Here is a 19,484-nt window from a genome sequence, read left to right as displayed (position 1 = left end):
AATGTGTGGTGGTTTTCAGGTGGTCTGCAAAGCCTTTGCTCCTTGTTTTCTTCCTTTATTGTACCAAATGCAAATTAAAACAGTTTTTGTTTAAGACAAGGCTCCAATAGTTTCAAAGTGTTTTTGTTGAGACATTTATACAATTTACCACCTGCAGTAATTGAAAACTGATACTGAGGAAATCTGGGAAAGGCCAGAAGCTACTATTCCTACAAAGTAAAAAGTTAAACCTCTGCATTGTAAAACCTCAAAACCTTGCATATAGAATACAATTAGAGTCTATGATATAATGTGATAACATAGTGTGGCATCTTTAGGATAGTGCAACAAAGCCTGGCTGATAGCAGGGCAGTGAAATAATTTCAATCTATGTGACAGTAGAGTCTAACATGAATGCTCAGGATAGTTAGCATTGCCATTGATGATGGCAGATAAATGGTTTTCCTGTAACAGGAAGTTGTTTCTCTGCCATTAGTACATTGTGAAGCGCATACCCAGTGTTGATTGACAGCACTGAAACTGGCTCAGACTTCTTTTTGACCAGGAGAGGTGCATTTCTTCAAATTGTAGTAGTTGCACTGGGGGGTGGTGGAGGAACTCAGTCTCCTCACCAATGATTTCTTATTTTATAGTAACAGTTTTAACAAATATGTAAAAAAATAAAAATAAAAATAAATAAATAAATAAAAGTTGCATACCCAGCTTTAAAATTTTGTTTTTAATATTTTTCTTTAAATAAAAGCGTAAAGAATCTGAGGGAGTCGATACTTTTTATAGGCCGTGCAACATTTTGAAAGATTGTGGTCAATACTGTGTAATGATGAGGAAAATTTGAGAAGCTCATTAATTATGCTATTTAAAAACCTATAAACTGAACTGAAACAGTTTGAATAAAAACAGGTAAACTCCTAAATTCTCTTGATTGCAAAGAATTTACTATTAAAGAGTGAGCTCCATGTGGGTACTCTGCTATTGAATATATTTTTAGACCAAAAACATTTTCTACCAGCTGTTAATGCTAACCGTCAATCTTGGGAAGAATTGTGAGTGTTTTAAATGTATCAAAGTCACTTTACAGTAGATTTTTTTTGTACTATTTGATCATAGACCATTTTTTTCTTAGCTTCTAAAATACATTTCTTTGACCTAATGTCTTAGTTTATCTGAATTACACGTGAGTTCTGAGACCTTGTGTGGAAACAGAATTCATTAGAAATTATGTACTATACATCAAACTCACTACAGAAATGTTCAAGAGAAATGGGAGGCAACTAAGCTAAATTTAAAATTTTTTCCATCTAATGAAAATAATTTGTGCTTACCATTTGTGAATTGTAGTGAGTGGATGGAAAGTATAACAAATAGGTGAATTATAGTAGCCTCATTGTGTACTGTCAAATATTGACTTGTCGAAGAAGGTGTATGGCAGGGGTGTCAAAGTCAAATGGACGGAGGGCCAAATAAAAAATTTAGCTACAAGCCGAGGGCCGGACTGATCGAATGTTCAGTTAAATTTTTTTAAATGACGCATATAGTCTAGTGAACCTAATTGAACCTACTGAAAACCTAACAAATATATTCCAATATGATCAGATAAATAAAGCAATATTTTCTTATGGCTCTGTCAGTAATCTTTTATTTTCAACAGACACAACTGAAATATTTTTAAAATATAATTGGATTGAAATACAATAAAATAAAGTGCAAAACTCTATTAATCAAAAACAACACTTTCATCAAGGAGAAGTAACATGCAGTGAAAACAAATATTAAACTTTAACTTTTAAACTTGAACTGAGTAAAAACTCTAAATATAAACTCTAAACCTTGTTTGAAACCCCCGGTTCTCAATGTCCACCTTCCTTTTTGCCATTTTTGAAGGGTATCTGAAAGTTAATTTTACAGTTATGCTGATGACTGCTGTGCTAATAACCCTTCTAGACCGGACGTGTCGCCGGCGACACATCTAAATTTGCAGTACCGTAATTCCGCCACACGTAGCGCTAAGTGGAAAAATTCCAAAGGTTTCTGAAAGGGGAGACGTTGCACTTTCCAGCAAGTATCGGGTTAATACGGTAACTTCGCAGCTGCAGCTGCAGAGAGTGTAATTAATCGGGGGGGCACTCGTTTAATAGACGGTATATTTCGGCAATAACTTGGTGGATATTGAACGTTCCGGTTGTTATGGATACATGGGTAAGTACATCATCTCACAGAACATTTAAAGAACTACTTACAGTTCAAATAAGGAAGATATTTTTTTTTCAGACGGGGTGCCGGCTTGCTGCGGTCTGCGGGCCGGTTCTAATAATAAATCAAGATCATCCCAGGGGCCGTAAAAAAACTTCTCGGGGGCCGGATGTGGCCCGCGGGCCTTGACTCTTACATATGTGGTGTATGGCAATAGGAAGCTGTAAGCAGCACCTTTGGCTGTAATGGCTAAGTTAGTGATGTGCATTGAGAATAATAATTAAATAGGGGCCAACAATTGGCAAGGTGGACTCTGTACCTTGAGGCCTGGGGAAAATGGGCTTCAGACCTCACATTGCCGAGGGCCTATGTTAAACGCAGGCGTTAACCCAATTTCACACTGTGTGACTGAGCCTGGCCTGTTTCAGTGAAGCCTCCAAGTGTGAGTGCCATCTGGTCCAGGCCTGTGAAGGAAATGGCCTTGCCTTTCACACTGATCGGATTAGGGTGTTTTAATTCATTCGGGATGTGCCCTTGCGTGTTAATTGGCTCAACATGGCCAGTGAATCTTGCCTGTTGCTTGCAACAAGATGTTCATTTCTTTCTGCAATCTCAAAGCACAATTTTAATGTTTTTTTAATACCCTGGCAAATTGGTGGGATTTCAACAAACATTAAGAGACCATATCAATTCAACTATATTGCAGTTTAATCAACTCATGAGCATTTAAAAATATTAAAGTTAAAATTTCTAAAAAACCAAACAAAAAAAAAAAAAACAAACAAAACAAAATAACAAAACATTAGAATTTAAGAACTCAAGTAACTGTGACTTTTTGTTCCTAAAACAAGCGGACATTTTTAAGTAGCTACACATTATTAAAAGCTTTAATTAAGTGTTAATAGGTGTGTGGTTTCTTCAAGATCAACACTTAAAGAATGTCTAAGAATATCAAAAAGCATCTAATTTTAGGATGCTTCATCAAGCAAAGTTGTTAGTGGTTTTGATTACATTAGCAACACACTGCCACTTCTTATTAAGAAGTTCACAGTTGTTGCTTAACATGTACATATTAGGCTGGCCCACTAATAATTCTTACTGCTGGTGTTAATGTCACACATTTGCTGAAAGCATTTCAGGTGATGAAGGGATCTAACAAGATCGCACTACATATTAATAAAAATAACTCAAATTCATTATACTTTAAAAAGTGAAACTTAATATGCACAAACAGCTCTAACTACAAGTTAAGTGTAACAGAAGCTAAGGCTGACCACTTACATATCAGCATCAGTCCTTTGAAACAAGCTGCATGGGCAGATCATAATTCTTTTTCATCTAAATCCACATTTAATCAAGCACTGGTCAGCAACATGTGAACATTTTTCATTGTTTTAGTAAGCGTGAATGTCAATATTGCCTTTTGAGGGATGTTCTTCGAAATCCAGATTTTGTCATGTAAACCAAAGTTCTGTCACAATATCCAATTTAAACTTTACAGCTCAATGTTTATAGGCTGGGTCCTAAAAAGAATGCAACGCTTGAGTTCGGACACAGTTTGTTCAAGTTTTTGACCTTGCTGTTTTTTTTCCACAACACAAATATAAATCAGCAGGGGGGAAAACATCTGTAAAAGTTTTTTAATCTTAGACAAAGGTAAGTGTGTGAAAACACATTTCTTTGTATTTTGCATCAGGTGCTGAAAATGCTCCTCCATACATGGAAAATGTTGCAAGATGTCATAATCTTGTCATTGATAGTGCAGAGTTATGTAGGCAGAGGTTATATTCCTTTTTCAATAGGATCCAAGCATAGCAGATTTTTTTTGTTCACTTGCTTGTTTGTCTTGGTGTAAGTATCCCAACACATTATGCTGTTAAGTTTGGAGGGAACATTAAAGGAAAGTCTGAATAAACACTAACCAGTCAGTATGAGTCACGTCTTCTGCTGCCAAAGCAGTACCACTTTGCTTCTACTTCTTTCGATTCAGGTTCTAGCTCAGATGCCACAAAAATCCAAGTTACACAGACAGACATCCTATAAGCATGCTTGCAAGTGTAAACAATCTGTTCTGTTATTCTCAAAACGAACATTAAATAGCAGGGCACAAAGAGCCAATATGACATGGACTCGCTAGATAAAACACTCTGTTCTATTCTGTGCTTGGCTACAAGTTGTTAGTAAATTTTCTTACAAAAACTTCATTCTGTCTTAGTATAATAAACGACAAAGGCCAGCAAACATTCTCAGGTTAGATTTGTAGTCATAAAGGGCAGGATTAAATTATTTAAATAACACTGATGCTCTGGGAGACCCAATACTGTTCGTTTACATGAGCACATGTTAATTAAAATTAATAAATTCAAATGAGCCAAAATGATCAAGTTAGAACTCATGAGCCTAATAATATTTTGGTTAGATATTTTTTATAAAAATCCCAAACCAGATTTTCAGTTAAATGTTTAATTTTTACTTCTTCAATAATAGAATAGAATAGAGACAGCCTTCATTGTGCAGCAAAGGGGAAATACAAATATTTTTGTGAAACACAGCAGTCAGATTTTTTATTAATAGGATGAGTAAATCATTATAAATCTGAATTATAATGCCTTTCTTTTGTTTGCTTACCAAAAGAAGGGCATCCAATATCCTAAGCACATTGGATTGACCGTTTTAACATTTCTGATAGTGATTTTATATTTGAATACGTTAAATTTCTCAGTACGTTTTTAAAATCTGTATCTGTATTAACCAAATACAGGGTCAGGCCTGTATAGTTTATGAATTGCAGCAGTACAAAATTATTCTCAGGCCATAAATGGGCCTTGGGCCAAACATCTGATGCCTCTGGTTGAAGAGTTAAAACACGTGTTGCGAGAGTGTTCCACTCTCGCAACACTCAAAAACAAGTCCAAACAGTGCAGTTTATGCTCATACTTTTTTAATGTATCACAATGAGCAAGAAACATACTTGATGAAATATTTTCAAAGGAGTATATTCAATTACCATCTACAATCAACTTAACTAGGACAACAAGGTTTTGTGACAAAAGTTTCTTTAAAAGTCTGAAGTTCCATGTGGTTGTATGTATGTTAGTTTCCATGTAATTTGGTACAGTCTGGAAATCTTCATATAATTACAGTAACAAAAAAAGAAAAAAAAAAAAAACTAACAAGACTACAGTATAGAAAAGACATCAAGAACAACATTTTTGGTTTAACTTGCTCTTTTTTGTACATTGCAAGGCTGTTTTTTTCTACCCTCTGATGGGCTTCCTGGAGCCACAGAGCCATGCTTATGAGGCTCAAAGGAGGAGTAATTAAAGGAAAGAGAAACTAAAAGCATAAAAAAACATTGTGGCACCAGAAGTCACAAAAAGAACAGAGCGCTCCAGGTAACAGTTCATCTTTGAAGCTGGAGCAAATGGTTGTTTGGTTGTTAGTTTGGTTGGTAATTTTGGTTATTATGCTTTTTTTTAGTGTCTGCCTCTAAGAAAGACAGCTCTAAGAACTCGTCCCCTCTCTATGTTAATAATTTCCCTATTTAGATTATGTAACCAACACAGAGAGGGGCGAGTCGCCATTTGACTGGAGAGCTGTACTTGTCAGCCAGAGACAAGCACAAGAAAATTAAACGGGTAGCAACATGAAGAGGAAGAAATGAATCAAGCATCTCTGTCCATTCTGTCCTGAAATCTGAAAAATGTCCATCAAAGAGCAGAAGCTGAGGCAGAGCTAGAGAAAGAAAGAACAGATGGAGGGAGGGGGTGGGGGAGGTTAGAGGCAGCTGGAGCCACTTAAAGTTCAGTTTCATTTAAAGACTTCCCTCTGTCACACGAGTCCATTGGTTCCAGAGTCCATTCCCATTACAGAGATGTCAGTAATCAAATAAAGAGGTGGTTTTTAAAGCTGTTTTGAGCCTGCCTTTGGCTCCCATGCCCAGTTTTGGTGTGCCCGCAGCCTCTCGTGTCCTCCTAACGAGGTCTCCAAAGCTTCCCAGAGTCTGTTTTATTCATTTTCATTCTTTCTTCATCTCAAAGACAAAAAAAAAAAAGAGAAAAAAAAAGTCTTTAAATATATCTATGTTTGTATACAGGTACATGTTTCACAGTGGGCAAAAAAATGACCTCTACAGCAAAATCTTGTCTTTGTCTTTCGTTTGCAAGTGTCCATTAAATGTATCCCAATGTGTAACTCATATATTTTATTGTAGCCACTATAAAATATGCACTTGTATGGGGCAGAAATTGTCGCTCTTTTTGTCACAACTGCATAAAAGCTTTGGCCACATTAACGTATTCAATCAATGTTAAAAACTGCTCAGTGCTTCGGTTTCATAGTTCTCGTTAAGAGCTATAATGTTTCAGTTTGATTTGTTTAGAATTTTATCACAATCCAGCTTTGTGGTTCTGTTTATTTGGTGTGTAACACATGAAAAATTGAAAAGGCAAACAAGACAAAAAAGGTGAATTGATGCTGGCTCTTCTGAAATACACGCAGATACACACAGGCACACAAAACACAGCCATACTAGCATCAATTTATTGTGGAGACCTCAACTTTGTGGTCCACAAGAGAGCCCACATGATTACACTTTGAGTAAACAGAGAACAAACAATAACATTGAAACAGTGAATATAAAGAACATTGTCACACCATAAAGTGGCCAGGTCATTTTAGTTTGTTTTCCTTAATTTCAGCAATTCAAATTAAAGCTAGTGTTAATTTATGATTAAAAGTAATATACAGAAATTAAAGCAAATTGCAAACAAAAGAAAACAACAATATATATTTAACAATCTTTAAAAAATAAAATATGAAAACAAAACATAGTTGAGACAGTAAACTGGATAACTTAAGGTACACATTAACAGTATTCCAAGGAACTGGATTTGAGAATTTTCAAGCTTGAAGACTAGAGCTACTGACATCAACAGCACAGCAAGGTATTAACACCAAGTCACATTTTTCTGCCAGAAGTAGCACTTTTTTAAACACTTTAGAGATTGTGCCTTGTATTCATTAGGGTTAATATTGACCAAAAGTTTTTTACTCAAAAAATTTAAAGACACCTTGGTTTTGGTCTAGAAAATCTTGTGTTTCACATCATCAAATGAGAAGATGCGGGCACCTATAAACAACCATTTCCTTTCCAGCAAAATTAATTTGATGACTTCTTTGGATATGAGAGCATCCGAAGTGTTTGAAAGCAAGGGACATCTTCAATAAAATGAAATAAACTTCCAACTCTTCAGCAGAAATAATGCTTTGGACTGAAGATGCCCTTAAAAACCTGTAATCTAAGAGTGGAAGTGGTACCCTGCACAAACATGAAACAAGTCACTATTAGACCACATGGGAAAGGGTGACAAGAGCTCAGCAAAAAGCCATTGATTCCCTCTGAGACTAGGGGGAGGTTGAATGGCAATAATGTAGAAAAAAAATCAAAACATGAGACACATCAGTACCAGATGTATTATATACATTTTTTGGTAACCACTGTTACTTGCTTAACAAGTAAGCAACAACCTTGATTGGATGGAGGGATTTTCAGCCATGTTCCATGCCAGCACAAAATGACATACAGAGGTCACTGTGTTCAGCAACCAACTATGCAAAAAATATACACAACAGTTTACAGTCATTTTAAAAAATGAGAGAAAATAGATTGTGAAAATAAAAACAATCAAATGAAATTAGATTGATCAGTCCTTGCTTAAGAAAAATCCATAGTGATATTTGGAATGCACTGTTCTTTACAAACGTTATAGATCATTGGCTTTAAACATTGGTCTGTTCAAAAAGAAACTCTGCAAAATGTCCTTTGGAACAAATATTCACAGTCTTCAAAGTTCCGTTTTTGCAACAAGAAAAAAAAAAAAAGAAAAAGTGTTGCAGAGGCAAGAAATTGGTTTATTGTTTGTTTTAGTTAAAGCTTAGCCAAAAGCAAAATGAGCATGCATCTAGGTATTAATTTTTTTCATTTTTGTTTTTTCAAAAATCTACATTAGCAGCAAAACGTATGTCCTTGAAGACCAGACCTTATACATTTTCTTTAAAAAAAATGGACATTTAAATGTGACAAAAGTCAAACAAAAATCAATAACCTCTATCTTACAAACTGCAATGGCTCTGTAACGGTGCTACTCCACAATGCAAGGACAAGGGCCCTTTTTGGTTTTTGGTTATTTACGTAAAAAAGCTACCCGCTTGCTTGCGAACAAGCAGAAATGGCAACTTGGATACGTACTCCTTTAACTTTTAAAACTTTGTGTTCTTTCCTCAAAAAACAGCAACAAATTCTCAAGTATAAAGAAGCCTCTTTTCTCATCTTTATGCACCAATGGTGAAAGTGTTTAGTCTTTGGATTTTCTTTTGTCTTAAAGCGTGAGAATTATTAGTAGTAATCTTTTTTTCATTTATGAAAACAAAACTGACAAAACAAACAAAAAAAACAATGTAGCCACTCAACATGAAGAACAATATACCTGCTTTGTAGTATACATGACTACAAACACAGGGAGGAGAGAAAATAAGTGCGAAGAAAGAAACAAGAATGACAATTAGGAGTCTGACAAGTGCACAAAGTTAACACAAAAATTAAATTAAAAATAAATCTCTCAGTATTTCACCCAGGATCATTTGGTTTGAACAATACCAACCACATCACAAAATTAAATAAATTTTGATCCTAAAGAGGATCCTGCCTTGTCAAGAGGGGCATTTGGGAGAATGTTTCACAAGAGTTTGATAAGACAGAAACAATGTTTAGATAAATTACCTCTCATTAACCTAGACTATTGGAATGACCAAGTCAACATCAAATGAAGTGTCTTAAAATTAGACAATACAAAAGTTAAATGTACACAAAGTTTTTTCCCCAACCTACCATACTGTTGAAATTCATTTCCAATGCAACAATCTACTCAACACCAAAAATGCTCATATCTATCATAAATACAGAAGGTTTTATTTTATTTATTTATTTTTTTTATCAAAAGTCCTTTCAAATTGCCCATTACTATGTCTGCAATGCTTATCTGGATATAATGGGAATTCCTCACTTTATGAGGATTTTAAAATTAGAAATGTTAATCATCAATCCTTTAAAATGCCCAGAAGAAATGCCTTGTTAAATTAAATTTAACATAAAACTTTGCTGTTAAATCAAGTTAAGGAAGGGAAAAAAAAAATCATCTTATTGGAAAAAAAGTGAAACGTGAGTCTCTGTAACAGAAAAAAAAAAAAAAAAAAAAAACATCTTTGAGCTGTTGACCTGAGAATAAAATAGACATTACATTATTCTTTTACTTTTGCAAGCCATTGGTATCTGAATGCTTAAGTAGCAAGAAAACTGAACTGAACAGACTATTCTCCCATACAGTACATACTGGCTTTTAGTGACTGTGCTCTTAAGTAGAAAGTATTGGGTTACTTACTTGCATTCCTTAAAAAAGGGCTATTGGGCCATTTGCCAACTTTGAGGCAGTCCATTGCCATACAGTACAGCATTTTTCCACTATTACATAAAATATAACTGCTATGACCTTTGATCTGTCTTGTCCTCACACCTTGGTATGCCTGGATTTCAGTTGGGTTAAACATAAAGAAAATGAAAAAAATAAAAAAATAAAAACCAGCATGTTGATATGGGAAAACAATCCACTAACATTTAATTTTTGGTTACAAGCTTTGGAATTGCAGTTAGTCTTTACACATCTTTTTCTGAAACTGGTTTGTATACTTTTAATGTATTTTTAACATTGCTGCTTTTTATGATTTTTTGTATTTTTTTGTCATTTTCTTGGTATTTTTTTAAATATTGTCCATCACTGAAAGCTCTTTTACAATCTGATGGAGTCTGTTCCTACACTAGCCAGGTTACTACTACAACTATTACTGTCTTTGACATAGGTAGGCTGCTGCGGCTCCTCTGTTGCCCTGCCCTGCCTATCTGCTGACTTCTGACTGCTGTCAGAGTCAGACTCGTCGGTAAAGACGTCTGTTGGTATCGAGGTCTGAACTCCTGAGGTGCTCAATGAACTTGAGGTAACCGTTGAGGGTGAGGACACTGGAGGAAAAGAAGAGGAGGGACTAGCACTGGGCTTTCCAGCTGAAGCTCTGGAGAAGGGGACCTGGGGCCAGGGTTTGCCGACAGCTGCAGTATTGAGTTGGGCCTTAGAGGAAGAGCACAGGGAAGTGGAGACAGCAGAGGATGGCATGGTGGCTGATGTTGTTGGCAAGGGAGATGGGCTGCTGATGGGATGAGTGGCAGACTGCGAGGTAGATGCGGTGTTAGGACTGGGGAAGCAGGCTGAAGAGTGAGGTAATAAACTAGTAGCGTGCTCTTTGGCATTTCTGACTGATCGCTTGATTGTTCTGTGTTTGTGCAATGCCGATTCCAGGTGTTGACTGAGTGCTTTCTCTCCATCCAACGTAGTGTCACAAGCCAAGCAGTCATAGAGACTTCCGCCCCCTACACCTACGCCACCGGGGACACGCAGCAACACCTCTTGCAGATTTGCCACAGATTGACCAAAGAAACAGTTAGATTTAATGTGGGTAATAGCTGCTTCTTCCTTGGTGAAAACAGCTTGACACTTGCGACAGGCAAGTTTACTCTGCACCTTGGGGACAATGTACTGGTCTAGATGAAGGTCCATAGCTTTGTCATCTATCTCGTTCTGCTCAGAAGATACTTTGTTATGGGAGGAGGAGGACATGGGGGTTTCATTGTGGGGGTTGCTCTTTTGCTCCTCTGTTTTGACTGAATCTTTGGCAGCCTCTTTACGATCCCCTAAGTTTTGAGTAGGCGCTGCAGTTTGGCTTGCCTTGGGTTGCTGGATCTGTTGAAGCTGCCGCTGCTGCTGCTGTAGTGCCTCCTGTAAGCTTTGCTGATATTGCTGGTAATGCTGCAATAGTGAACCTGGAGAAAGACCCATGAGTGCTTGGGACAATGCTGGGTTATATGGGAAAAGACTTTCCATACCATACATTGGTTGCAGATACCCCCCCTGGAGAGCCCCAGGGATCTGTGGAGAGTAATAAGGGGAAAAGCCTGGCATGAAATAAGGTAAAAACTGGTTTGTAAGGAGAGCTGTGGGGTCTGATGCCAAAGCGGCCTGCAGAGCTTGAAGCTGGGCAGGATCTACCACATACTCCATACCAGGTGTTGGCATGGAGGTGGAAGGGACAGCTGTGTCTGGTTTCTCCTTCTTGGCACTTGCAGCAGAAGTGGAAGGGGCTGGGGTGCTTCCAGTTGAAGATGGAGTAGAGGGTTTCTCTGTCTTTTCCTTGGGTTTATCCTTCTCCTTCTCTCTTAAACTTTCAACATCACGTTCCTTGTGGGGTCCAGGTCGTAAGCCTGATGGGGTAGTGGAAGAAGTGGAGCTCGATGTGGGCGTAGGGCTGGAGTGAGAAGCAGATGTGTTGGTCTGGGCAGGGCTGGATGCTGCAAGAGATGCCGAAGAGGGAGGTTTATTAGGCAGTCCAGAAGTGGGCAGGCTTGGTGAGGGAACACTGGCACCCGTCATATTCAGGAGGGTCGAGGATTTTGGAGGAGTTAAAGCTGAAAGTTTGTCAGAAAAAACAAGAAGCGTTAAACCCACAAAAAGTAGCATTAACAATTGCAAAGAGAAAAAACAAGTAATATTATTCAGTACACAGAAGAATAAAGAAGATTGCTGATATATGAATGGCAATGGCTCATTTAACTTTTATAAATGAAAGTCAAGTTAGCTAATTTCTTGTAACAAGAGTGTAAACCTCTTCAGCAAATCAAGAATAGTAAAAGATCAATATATAAAAGACTACACTATGTACAGTGTGCAAATTCATGCAACTGATAGAACGGCAAGAAAATTTAATATTTCTAAGAGATGTCTATTATTAGTTTCAAGTTTCTTTGTATAGCATGTAAAGTCTGGTATTCAGTCAGTTTGAAACAATTACATACCTGAATTAGATGAGTTAAAGCTGGATAGAGAAGGGCTACCAACCCCTGGCAAAAGTACAGGTGGGATGCCTTGCAGATTTGGGTAGGCTGACTGGAGATTCAAAGCCTGCATAGCAGGATTATCAAACATCCCCTGCTGCTGCATGGCCTGCTGTTGTGCCAGACCCAAAACTTCATTGGCCTTTTTAATGCGATCCATCTCTTGCTGAGCCATGAGCTGGCGAACAGTAGCTGGGTCAAAATATTCTTTTTCTTTATCAATCTGGCTCCCAATTGTATCTTTCACCTTGGATATGTGTTGTTGAGAGAATATATGATCACGAACAGAAAGGCGAGCACTGTACTTAACGGCACACAATGTGCATTCAGTCTTTGGCCCCTCGTAAGATGTCTGGTTTATTCCAAAGTGCTTAGCCATATTCAGTTTTGCCTTTTTCTCCTTGGCACGAGCATTTTGAAACCACACTTGAACCACTCTCTTTGGAAGTCCAATTTCATTGCCAAGTACTTCACACTCCAGCATAGTAGGCGTTCTGTAGTCATTAAAGCAAGACTTTAACACTTTCAGCTGGAGGTTCGTCATTTGGGTCCGGAAACGCTTTTGGCCTGGTCTGTCTCCACTGTCAATGCTCCTGGTACCTGAGGCTCCAGGGCTTGGTGAGCAGGGATCAGCCAGGCTGGATGTCTCACTGTGGTCAATCATATTTTCATTTTCATAGTCCTTAGCATAATAGCTTGTTGCAGGGCTTACTAACCCTGATGACATTTGGTCATCATTTTCGAGCATAGTGGCTGTACTTCCAGACTTGGGTAGGTAATCACCACTATTTTGGCTGGGCTTTGCATCAGCACTGTCATTATCTGCATTGGCCTCATCTCCTGTAGTTGTGTCTGTGATTGCTGTGTTCACAGACGAACAGTCATCATTATCCAGTTTGTTTTGATCAAAGCTAAGGTTCACAGAAGACATTGTTGCACCCTCAAAGTCTTCCATTCCTTCAACCTTGATGGATGAAGGGCTCAGCAGACCCCTGGGAGACAGATCCATGCTTTTATTTAGTGGAGACATAGAGGAGCTTTGTCCATCACTGTTCACTGTTGAGGCTAGTTGGGAGTAGCCTGATGTATCCAAAACATCCATTTTGATTTGCATGCTCTCCTGCTCAGGTAACAAACCAGTGAGAGTTAAATTGTATCCAGCACGTTTGGCTTCATGCCAGTGACGAGATCTAATGTGTGCCTCCAGGGCCGTTTTTGCCTTGAATAAAGCTCGGCAAAAGGGGCACCTACGATGAGCTTGGGCTGGACCTACAGCCCTGAACTGGCCTTTTCTCTCTCTTGCTCTAGTATTTTGGAACCACACTTGCACAACTCTCTTTTTTAATCCCACCTCATGAGCAATGTGATCAAGCATTTTACGAGTGGGGTTTGAGTCTAATAAATACTTCTGATAAAGGATCTCTAGTTGCTCAGGTGTAATGGTGGTTCTGAGCCGCTTGTCTCTCTGTGGTTCCTCTCCACTATTTGCACTGTCATTCTCTCCAGGGCTAGTACTAGCCTTTTCTTCAAGCTTTCTTTTCAGGGAGTTCATGGTGGAGGTTGGAGTGGACGGAGAGGTGGCAGAACTGCTGGGTATCTGAGGCATTGCACTGGAGAGAAGCTGGGTTGCCAGTAAAGGATTGCTGGGATCAAACAGCATAAAGGACATGTCAATTGGACGATCAAGGAATTGAGGATGGATGAACTGATTTTGCACAGAGAGAAAGTGCAGTTGCTGGTGTTCTTGCCAGTGCTCAAAGGATGGAAAGCCAATCTTGCACTGCTCACACTGGTATGGAATCATCTGTTGTGCCAGCTGCTGTGTAGCAGAGGATAGGTGTGGACTGAGGCCCAAGTGGGAGCTTTGTGAGGATGCCTGGGTTGTCTGAGAAGATGATGGGCCACACTGCTGCTGTTGCTGAGACAATGATGAATGCTTGACAGCCTTAGAGACATGCATCTTTTCCTCTCTCTGAGATCTAGTATGTTGGGGCTCAGACTGGTTTTGGAGTATGATTTCCTGCTTTATAGAAGTTTGAGTATCTCGTGGATCACTAGAAATTTCTGGCAGCTGTTTGGGATTTTCATCATAGGGGTTTGAGGTGGTTGCTGGTGATGCTTCCTCTTTCTCAGCCGATGAGAGTTGTGAAAATGCTGATGTTGATGGAGGAAGAGGGCAAAGACTTGAAGAGGAGGGCATTGGTGTGTGACAGGATGACCCAGAGGGAGTATAGCTGTCATGGGAAAAATCCAACGAATCCTCATTTTGGCTGTCATACTGCCCATCCTCATCTTCGTCTTTATAACACAGCTTTTTCTGGTGTTTTATCAGGTCAAAGATACGCTGGAAAACCAGACTGCATTTCTTGCACTGGTAGTTTAGATTTGATGTACGAATATATCGGTCATTTGACAGTTCTCGCCTTTCTCCATCTTTGGCTCCATCACCCTGATTTTCATAATTCTTTCTTGCCTTTTGTCGAGCATTTTGGAACCATACAACAATAACACGGGTGGGAAGGCTCAAAAGGTTGGATAGCTGTTCAAATTCATCATCTTTCGGATAAGCATTTGCATCAAAGAAGTCTTGTAGGACTCTTAGCTGGTAGTCAGTAAACCGGGTCCTAGATGATCTCTTACTTCCATAGAGTTCATGTTTCTGAGGTTCAGGGGAAGGAGGTTTTGAATCAATTTTTGTTTCTTCTAGAGTTGTTGTTGGAGGATTATTGAAATTGTAAGGAGAGTCCTTGTTGCGCTGACGTTCTTTAAAGAGTGTATTTCTGAACCAGTGCTTTATCACTTTTTGTGGCAGCCCAGACTTATCTGCCATTTCTTTAATTTGTTCTTCATTTGGTGAGTTGTTTATATCAAAGTACTGTCGCAGAACTCTAAGCTGGTCATCAGTGATGCGAGTCCGTGGCCTCTTGTTCTGTTGCTGTAACATGGCAGGTGTAAGCTGTTGTTGATAGAGTTGGGCCAAGTCTGATGCCAAGCTTGGCTCAACAGAAGGTAACTGAGGAGGCAACTGAGTGGGCAGGGACTGCAAAGACATGGGCTGCATCATAAGTGGAGAGAACAAGGGTAAATCCATTGGCATGGGTATTTGTGTCATTGGAACTGGGGGTTGTGGAGGAGGTACAGTGGGAGGCGTGAGTGAGGCTGCAGAGACTGGAATATTTGGTGTTGGAGCTCTTTGGGGTGGTGGCGGAGGTGGAGGTGGAGGAGGAGGTGGGGCAGGAGCAGGACTAGCTTCTGGTGTTGGAGGTCTTAGTGGATAGAGTTTATCATAATGCTCTCTGTATTCCTTAGCAAATCTCTCCAAGGATCTAAAAGGGAAAAAAGCCTGGTGGATATGCTCCTGGTGACTCTTTAGAATCAGTATGTTTGAAAACAGCTTGCCACAGGCTTCACATTCCAGTTTCTCTAATCCCTCAATGGGATCTACAACCTTCATTATTCCACATGAACCACCTGATCCTGTAGGTCCACTTGTCTTTTTCTGAGCTTTCTGTTTATTTTCATTGTACTGAATAACTAATTCAAATCCAAAGTTTTCCAGCAAGGCTTTAGTTGCATTTCCTCGAGCATCTGAAGCAATCCTAGGTGGAAGCATTCCAGTATCTTGGTTCATGTTTAGTGAAATGTTCTGAATGTCCTTTTTTTCTTTTGGTTTGCTTTCAGTGGAATCTTTGTTTATATTGTCCTCACTTTTCTCAGTTACATCTTTCTCTTTTTGTATTTCTTTATCTTTTTCCTCTTTTGAGGAGGAATATTTCTGCTTTTTTTCAGCCTGCTGGAGAAGAGATGCACTCTGCTGTAGTAAAGCCATCTGCCCTTGAACCTGTGAGTGAGCTTGCTGTTGCTGTTGATGCTGTTGCTGTTGATGCTGTTGCTGTTGGTGCTGTTGTTGTAAGTGATGATGCATTAATTGCTGCTGCAAGCAACTCTGCTGGGCCTGCTGGGCTGAGTTTTTTAAATCTTCTTGCAGGGTAGAAGCTGCAGATCCTGCTAGGCCGAGAACAGAGTTGCTGATGTTGATATCTGGGTTAAGTTGAAATTCTGCTCCAGGGATGTAGAAAGGGAACAGTAATTGCTGCTGCTGCAGCGGCAGAAGTGCATCAGTTGTCATTGGGAAGTGCTGCAGAAGTGCTGGATTGAATAGCTGTGATTGTAAAAGAGCAGCCTGCTGCTGAAGCTCCTGCTGAAGCTGGGCTTGAGCCTGAGCTTGTGCTTGAGCCAATTGCTGTTGTTGCTGAAGCTGCTGTTGTTGCCCTCTTGCAGAGAGAATCTCGCTAAATTTAGACTTTTTTACTTCATGGTTCTCAGATGATGAAGAATGACAGCTTGCTGAAGAATTTCCCAAACTTTCTATGCCATGAGTCTGATTCATGGGATTTCCTCCATGAATACTTTGACCTGCCTGAGATCCAGAAGAACTGTGGTTTGCTGAGCTAGGAGTAGAGTTATTAGCTGGGCTTGGACTAGTTGTTGATGTGCTCATGCTAGACCCTCCGCTAATTAGACCAGTTGTACTTGCAGAACTGGTGATCCCTCCAGCTGCTTCAAGTTTGGCTGCCCTAGCTTTGGTCTGGTGTAGAACAGAGCGCATGTGGATTTCCAGAGTTGAACTCTGACTATATGCCACATTGCAAGTGCTGCACTTAAATGGCTTATTATCAGGACTGCTGGTTGGCTCTGGTTGACCAGTAGTGGATTCCTGAAGAGCTCTTTTCACCTTGTGTAGGTGGGAGACAGAGTTATAATGAACTAACAGAATGTTCTTCTGCGTAAAAGACTCTTTGCATACAGTACACTTGAATGGACGAGAAGGGTCCAAAAACTTCTCCATTGTAAAGTTGGGGCCCTTTCTGAACGGAAGTGCTCGTTTGGGTTCAGATCCAGAATCTTCCTGTAGTGAGCCAGAATCACTGCCTGTTGGACTTTGTTTTTCGTCAGGGTCACTGTCATCTCCCTCTTTGTCGTCTTCTCCCAGGCTTCCATGCTCCTCATTAAGAGCCAGATCCCCCATTGCCATGATGTCCCCATTCATCAATAATCCTCCATAAAGTTGCTGGATATCAGCTTCACTCAGCTCCAAATGGCTGGTTTCTAAGTGCTTCTTCAAGGCTTGTAGAGTTCTGAAGCTCCGCTGACAAAGGCAGCACATAGTAGCTGCTCTAATCACATGGTACTGTGAATGAAGCTGCAGTTTCTCCACAGTCTTGAAGGCCAAACTGCACTGGTTACATCTATACTTATAGACATGGCGATCAGAAACTGGTAACTGGGGCCTTTTGTTGTGAACTTCATTGAAGTGCATTTGAAGAGAGTTGGAGGATTTAAACACTTGACTGCAGCCTTTCTTCCAGCACAGAAAACCAGTGGCATCTTCCTTTTCTGACTGCTGATCCTCAGAAGGTGACTTGCGAGATTCAGCTATGTCTGTGGTGAGGGACATCCCTTTCTCTGGATCAGCATCTGTGGCATCTGTAAATAAATCAACAAATAACTACTTATCAGGGCATCACCATTTGCAGTTATTTTCCAATTAAGTTTAGTAATGGAGAAAAATACTTTTATTGTGCATCCACAAGCAGGAATATGTACAAAAAGATCAACCTCGTGATTAGTTACAAGGTGTTAAAATACCAATCATTCATCCAGCTTTGTTGTGAGTGAGAGCCACAGAATAAAAACATATTTAATATGCTGAGCAAGAAAAAAAACTGTAGTGCCTCCTAATTTTCTGATACTCTCTTTATGACTTAATAGATTTTGTATTTACAATTGCCAAATGCTTATCAAGGTAAATAAAGATATCACTTAAAAACCCTATGGTTGGTATTACAGAAAATATGTATATTATGAAATTTAAAGGTAATATTTCAAATACAGAGATACTAACCAGTCTGCTTTTTTGTGTCCTCAGAGATGGAGTTGGCTGTAGCAAGTGGGGTGCTCTGGGACTCTTTGTCTGGACTAGGCACTGGTATGAACATGCTTGCTGGTAGAACCTCAGTGGCTGTTACCTGTAGACACAAAATACAAAAGAATTAAAGTGTTAACAATCTTACTTAGTGACTATGTATGCTTAGAATTTGGTTTATAAAGTCCAATGTCCAGATAAAAACAAACCCAGCAAAATCACATTCAAAGAAAAACATCATCAACCTTATTTTATTATTATTATTATTATTATTATTATTATTATTATTATTATTATTATTATTATTATTATTATTATTATTATTATTTTTATTTTTATTTAGTTATTTTTTCAGAGCAATATAGATATTTTGAAGACACCTTTAGGAAATGAACAAATGTTTGTAGTAACTGCTTTGTGAAAACAAAAAGTGAGTAACATATATGGGTAATGATGAATGATATGGATTTGCAGTCAAAAAAAGACAAAACAAAAACTATAAACAGAATGTGTGGCTGGAGCTGGTGTCTGAGAGCATTTTTTTTTCTTTCTTCTGTGTGTCTGAGTAAAATGAAGAGGGTGACTGCACATACAGGTTGTTAAGATATGAGTGTTTTAACTTTTCATCCATCCAACACATGTGTAGCATTTGATAGAAATTGTTTTTCAGGGCCAAATAACACCATGCTGTGGGAAAACTGTAGACTGACTTATAAAGTTTTAGTGACAAGACAACCTGTCCTCAAAGTCATACTTTGACAGCTACCTGACTGTATACATAGTGCAGAGTAATACAAACACCGTTGAACAAACTCGATTTAGTAATTCAAAATAGACTTTTCTCCTGGCATAGCTGTTGGGAGGAACTGGGTAATGAATGACACATCAGAGGAACAATGCAGGTCAGAACTGTAGCATAAATGTTTAGGTTTATGTGAATTCTGGCTAAACTTTAATGTTTCGAATGGCAGTTTTTCTCACAAGTGTTCACTTACTACTATGACAAATTTTTGGTTGTATGGTTTCACAACAAACAGCTGTTAAATTCCTTAATAGGCAGCTGGCTTAAACATAGACATTTCTTTTTATTTACTCCTCACTGCATAAAATGCCATGTAAATCCTAAATATAGGAACTCAAATGTGAGCTTAGCACTACCTTTTGCCTTGAATCCTCTGTGATCCTCTGTCTGGCATTTCAAACCAAATGTGACAACTCTTTATCAACTTTCTGCAGCAATCTTGGCTGTTTTGTTCTCATTTGTTTTCTTTTGGAGTGCTTTTTTCATTTTGTACATCATATATAACAATTATATGCTACAGGTCTAATATGAACTGGAATCGCAATACTGTAAAAATGTCAGTATCTGCCCAT

General features: G+C 38.9%; 1 protein-coding gene across 3 annotated transcripts in view; it reads right to left on the bottom strand.

The window, feature by feature from the left end:
• Positions 1-5,170: 5,170 nt before the first annotated feature.
• Positions 5,171-19,484, bottom strand: part of zfhx3b (zinc finger homeobox 3b) — a 206,059-nt gene continuing 191,745 nt past the window's right edge. For all 3 annotated transcript variants that reach the window (XM_044139043.1, XM_044139053.1, XM_044139034.1), the window contains 3 exons: positions 18,090-18,213; positions 12,146-17,671; positions 5,171-11,758 (listed from right to left, as the gene is read on the bottom strand). In XM_044139043.1, the coding sequence (XP_043994978.1) occupies positions 10,035-11,758; positions 12,146-17,671; positions 18,090-18,213 (7,374 nt within the window). In that variant the 3' untranslated portion in view covers positions 5,171-10,034. The remainder of the gene's footprint in view (positions 11,759-12,145; positions 17,672-18,089; positions 18,214-19,484) is intronic.

Source organism: Gambusia affinis, linkage group LG02 (genome assembly GCF_019740435.1).
Source record: "Gambusia affinis linkage group LG02, SWU_Gaff_1.0, whole genome shotgun sequence".
In the NCBI taxonomy this organism is placed as follows: Eukaryota; Metazoa; Chordata; class Actinopteri; order Cyprinodontiformes; family Poeciliidae; genus Gambusia; species Gambusia affinis.
Note: the sequence above shows the minus strand (reverse complement) of the source record. Positions and strands in the feature narration are given on the sequence as shown.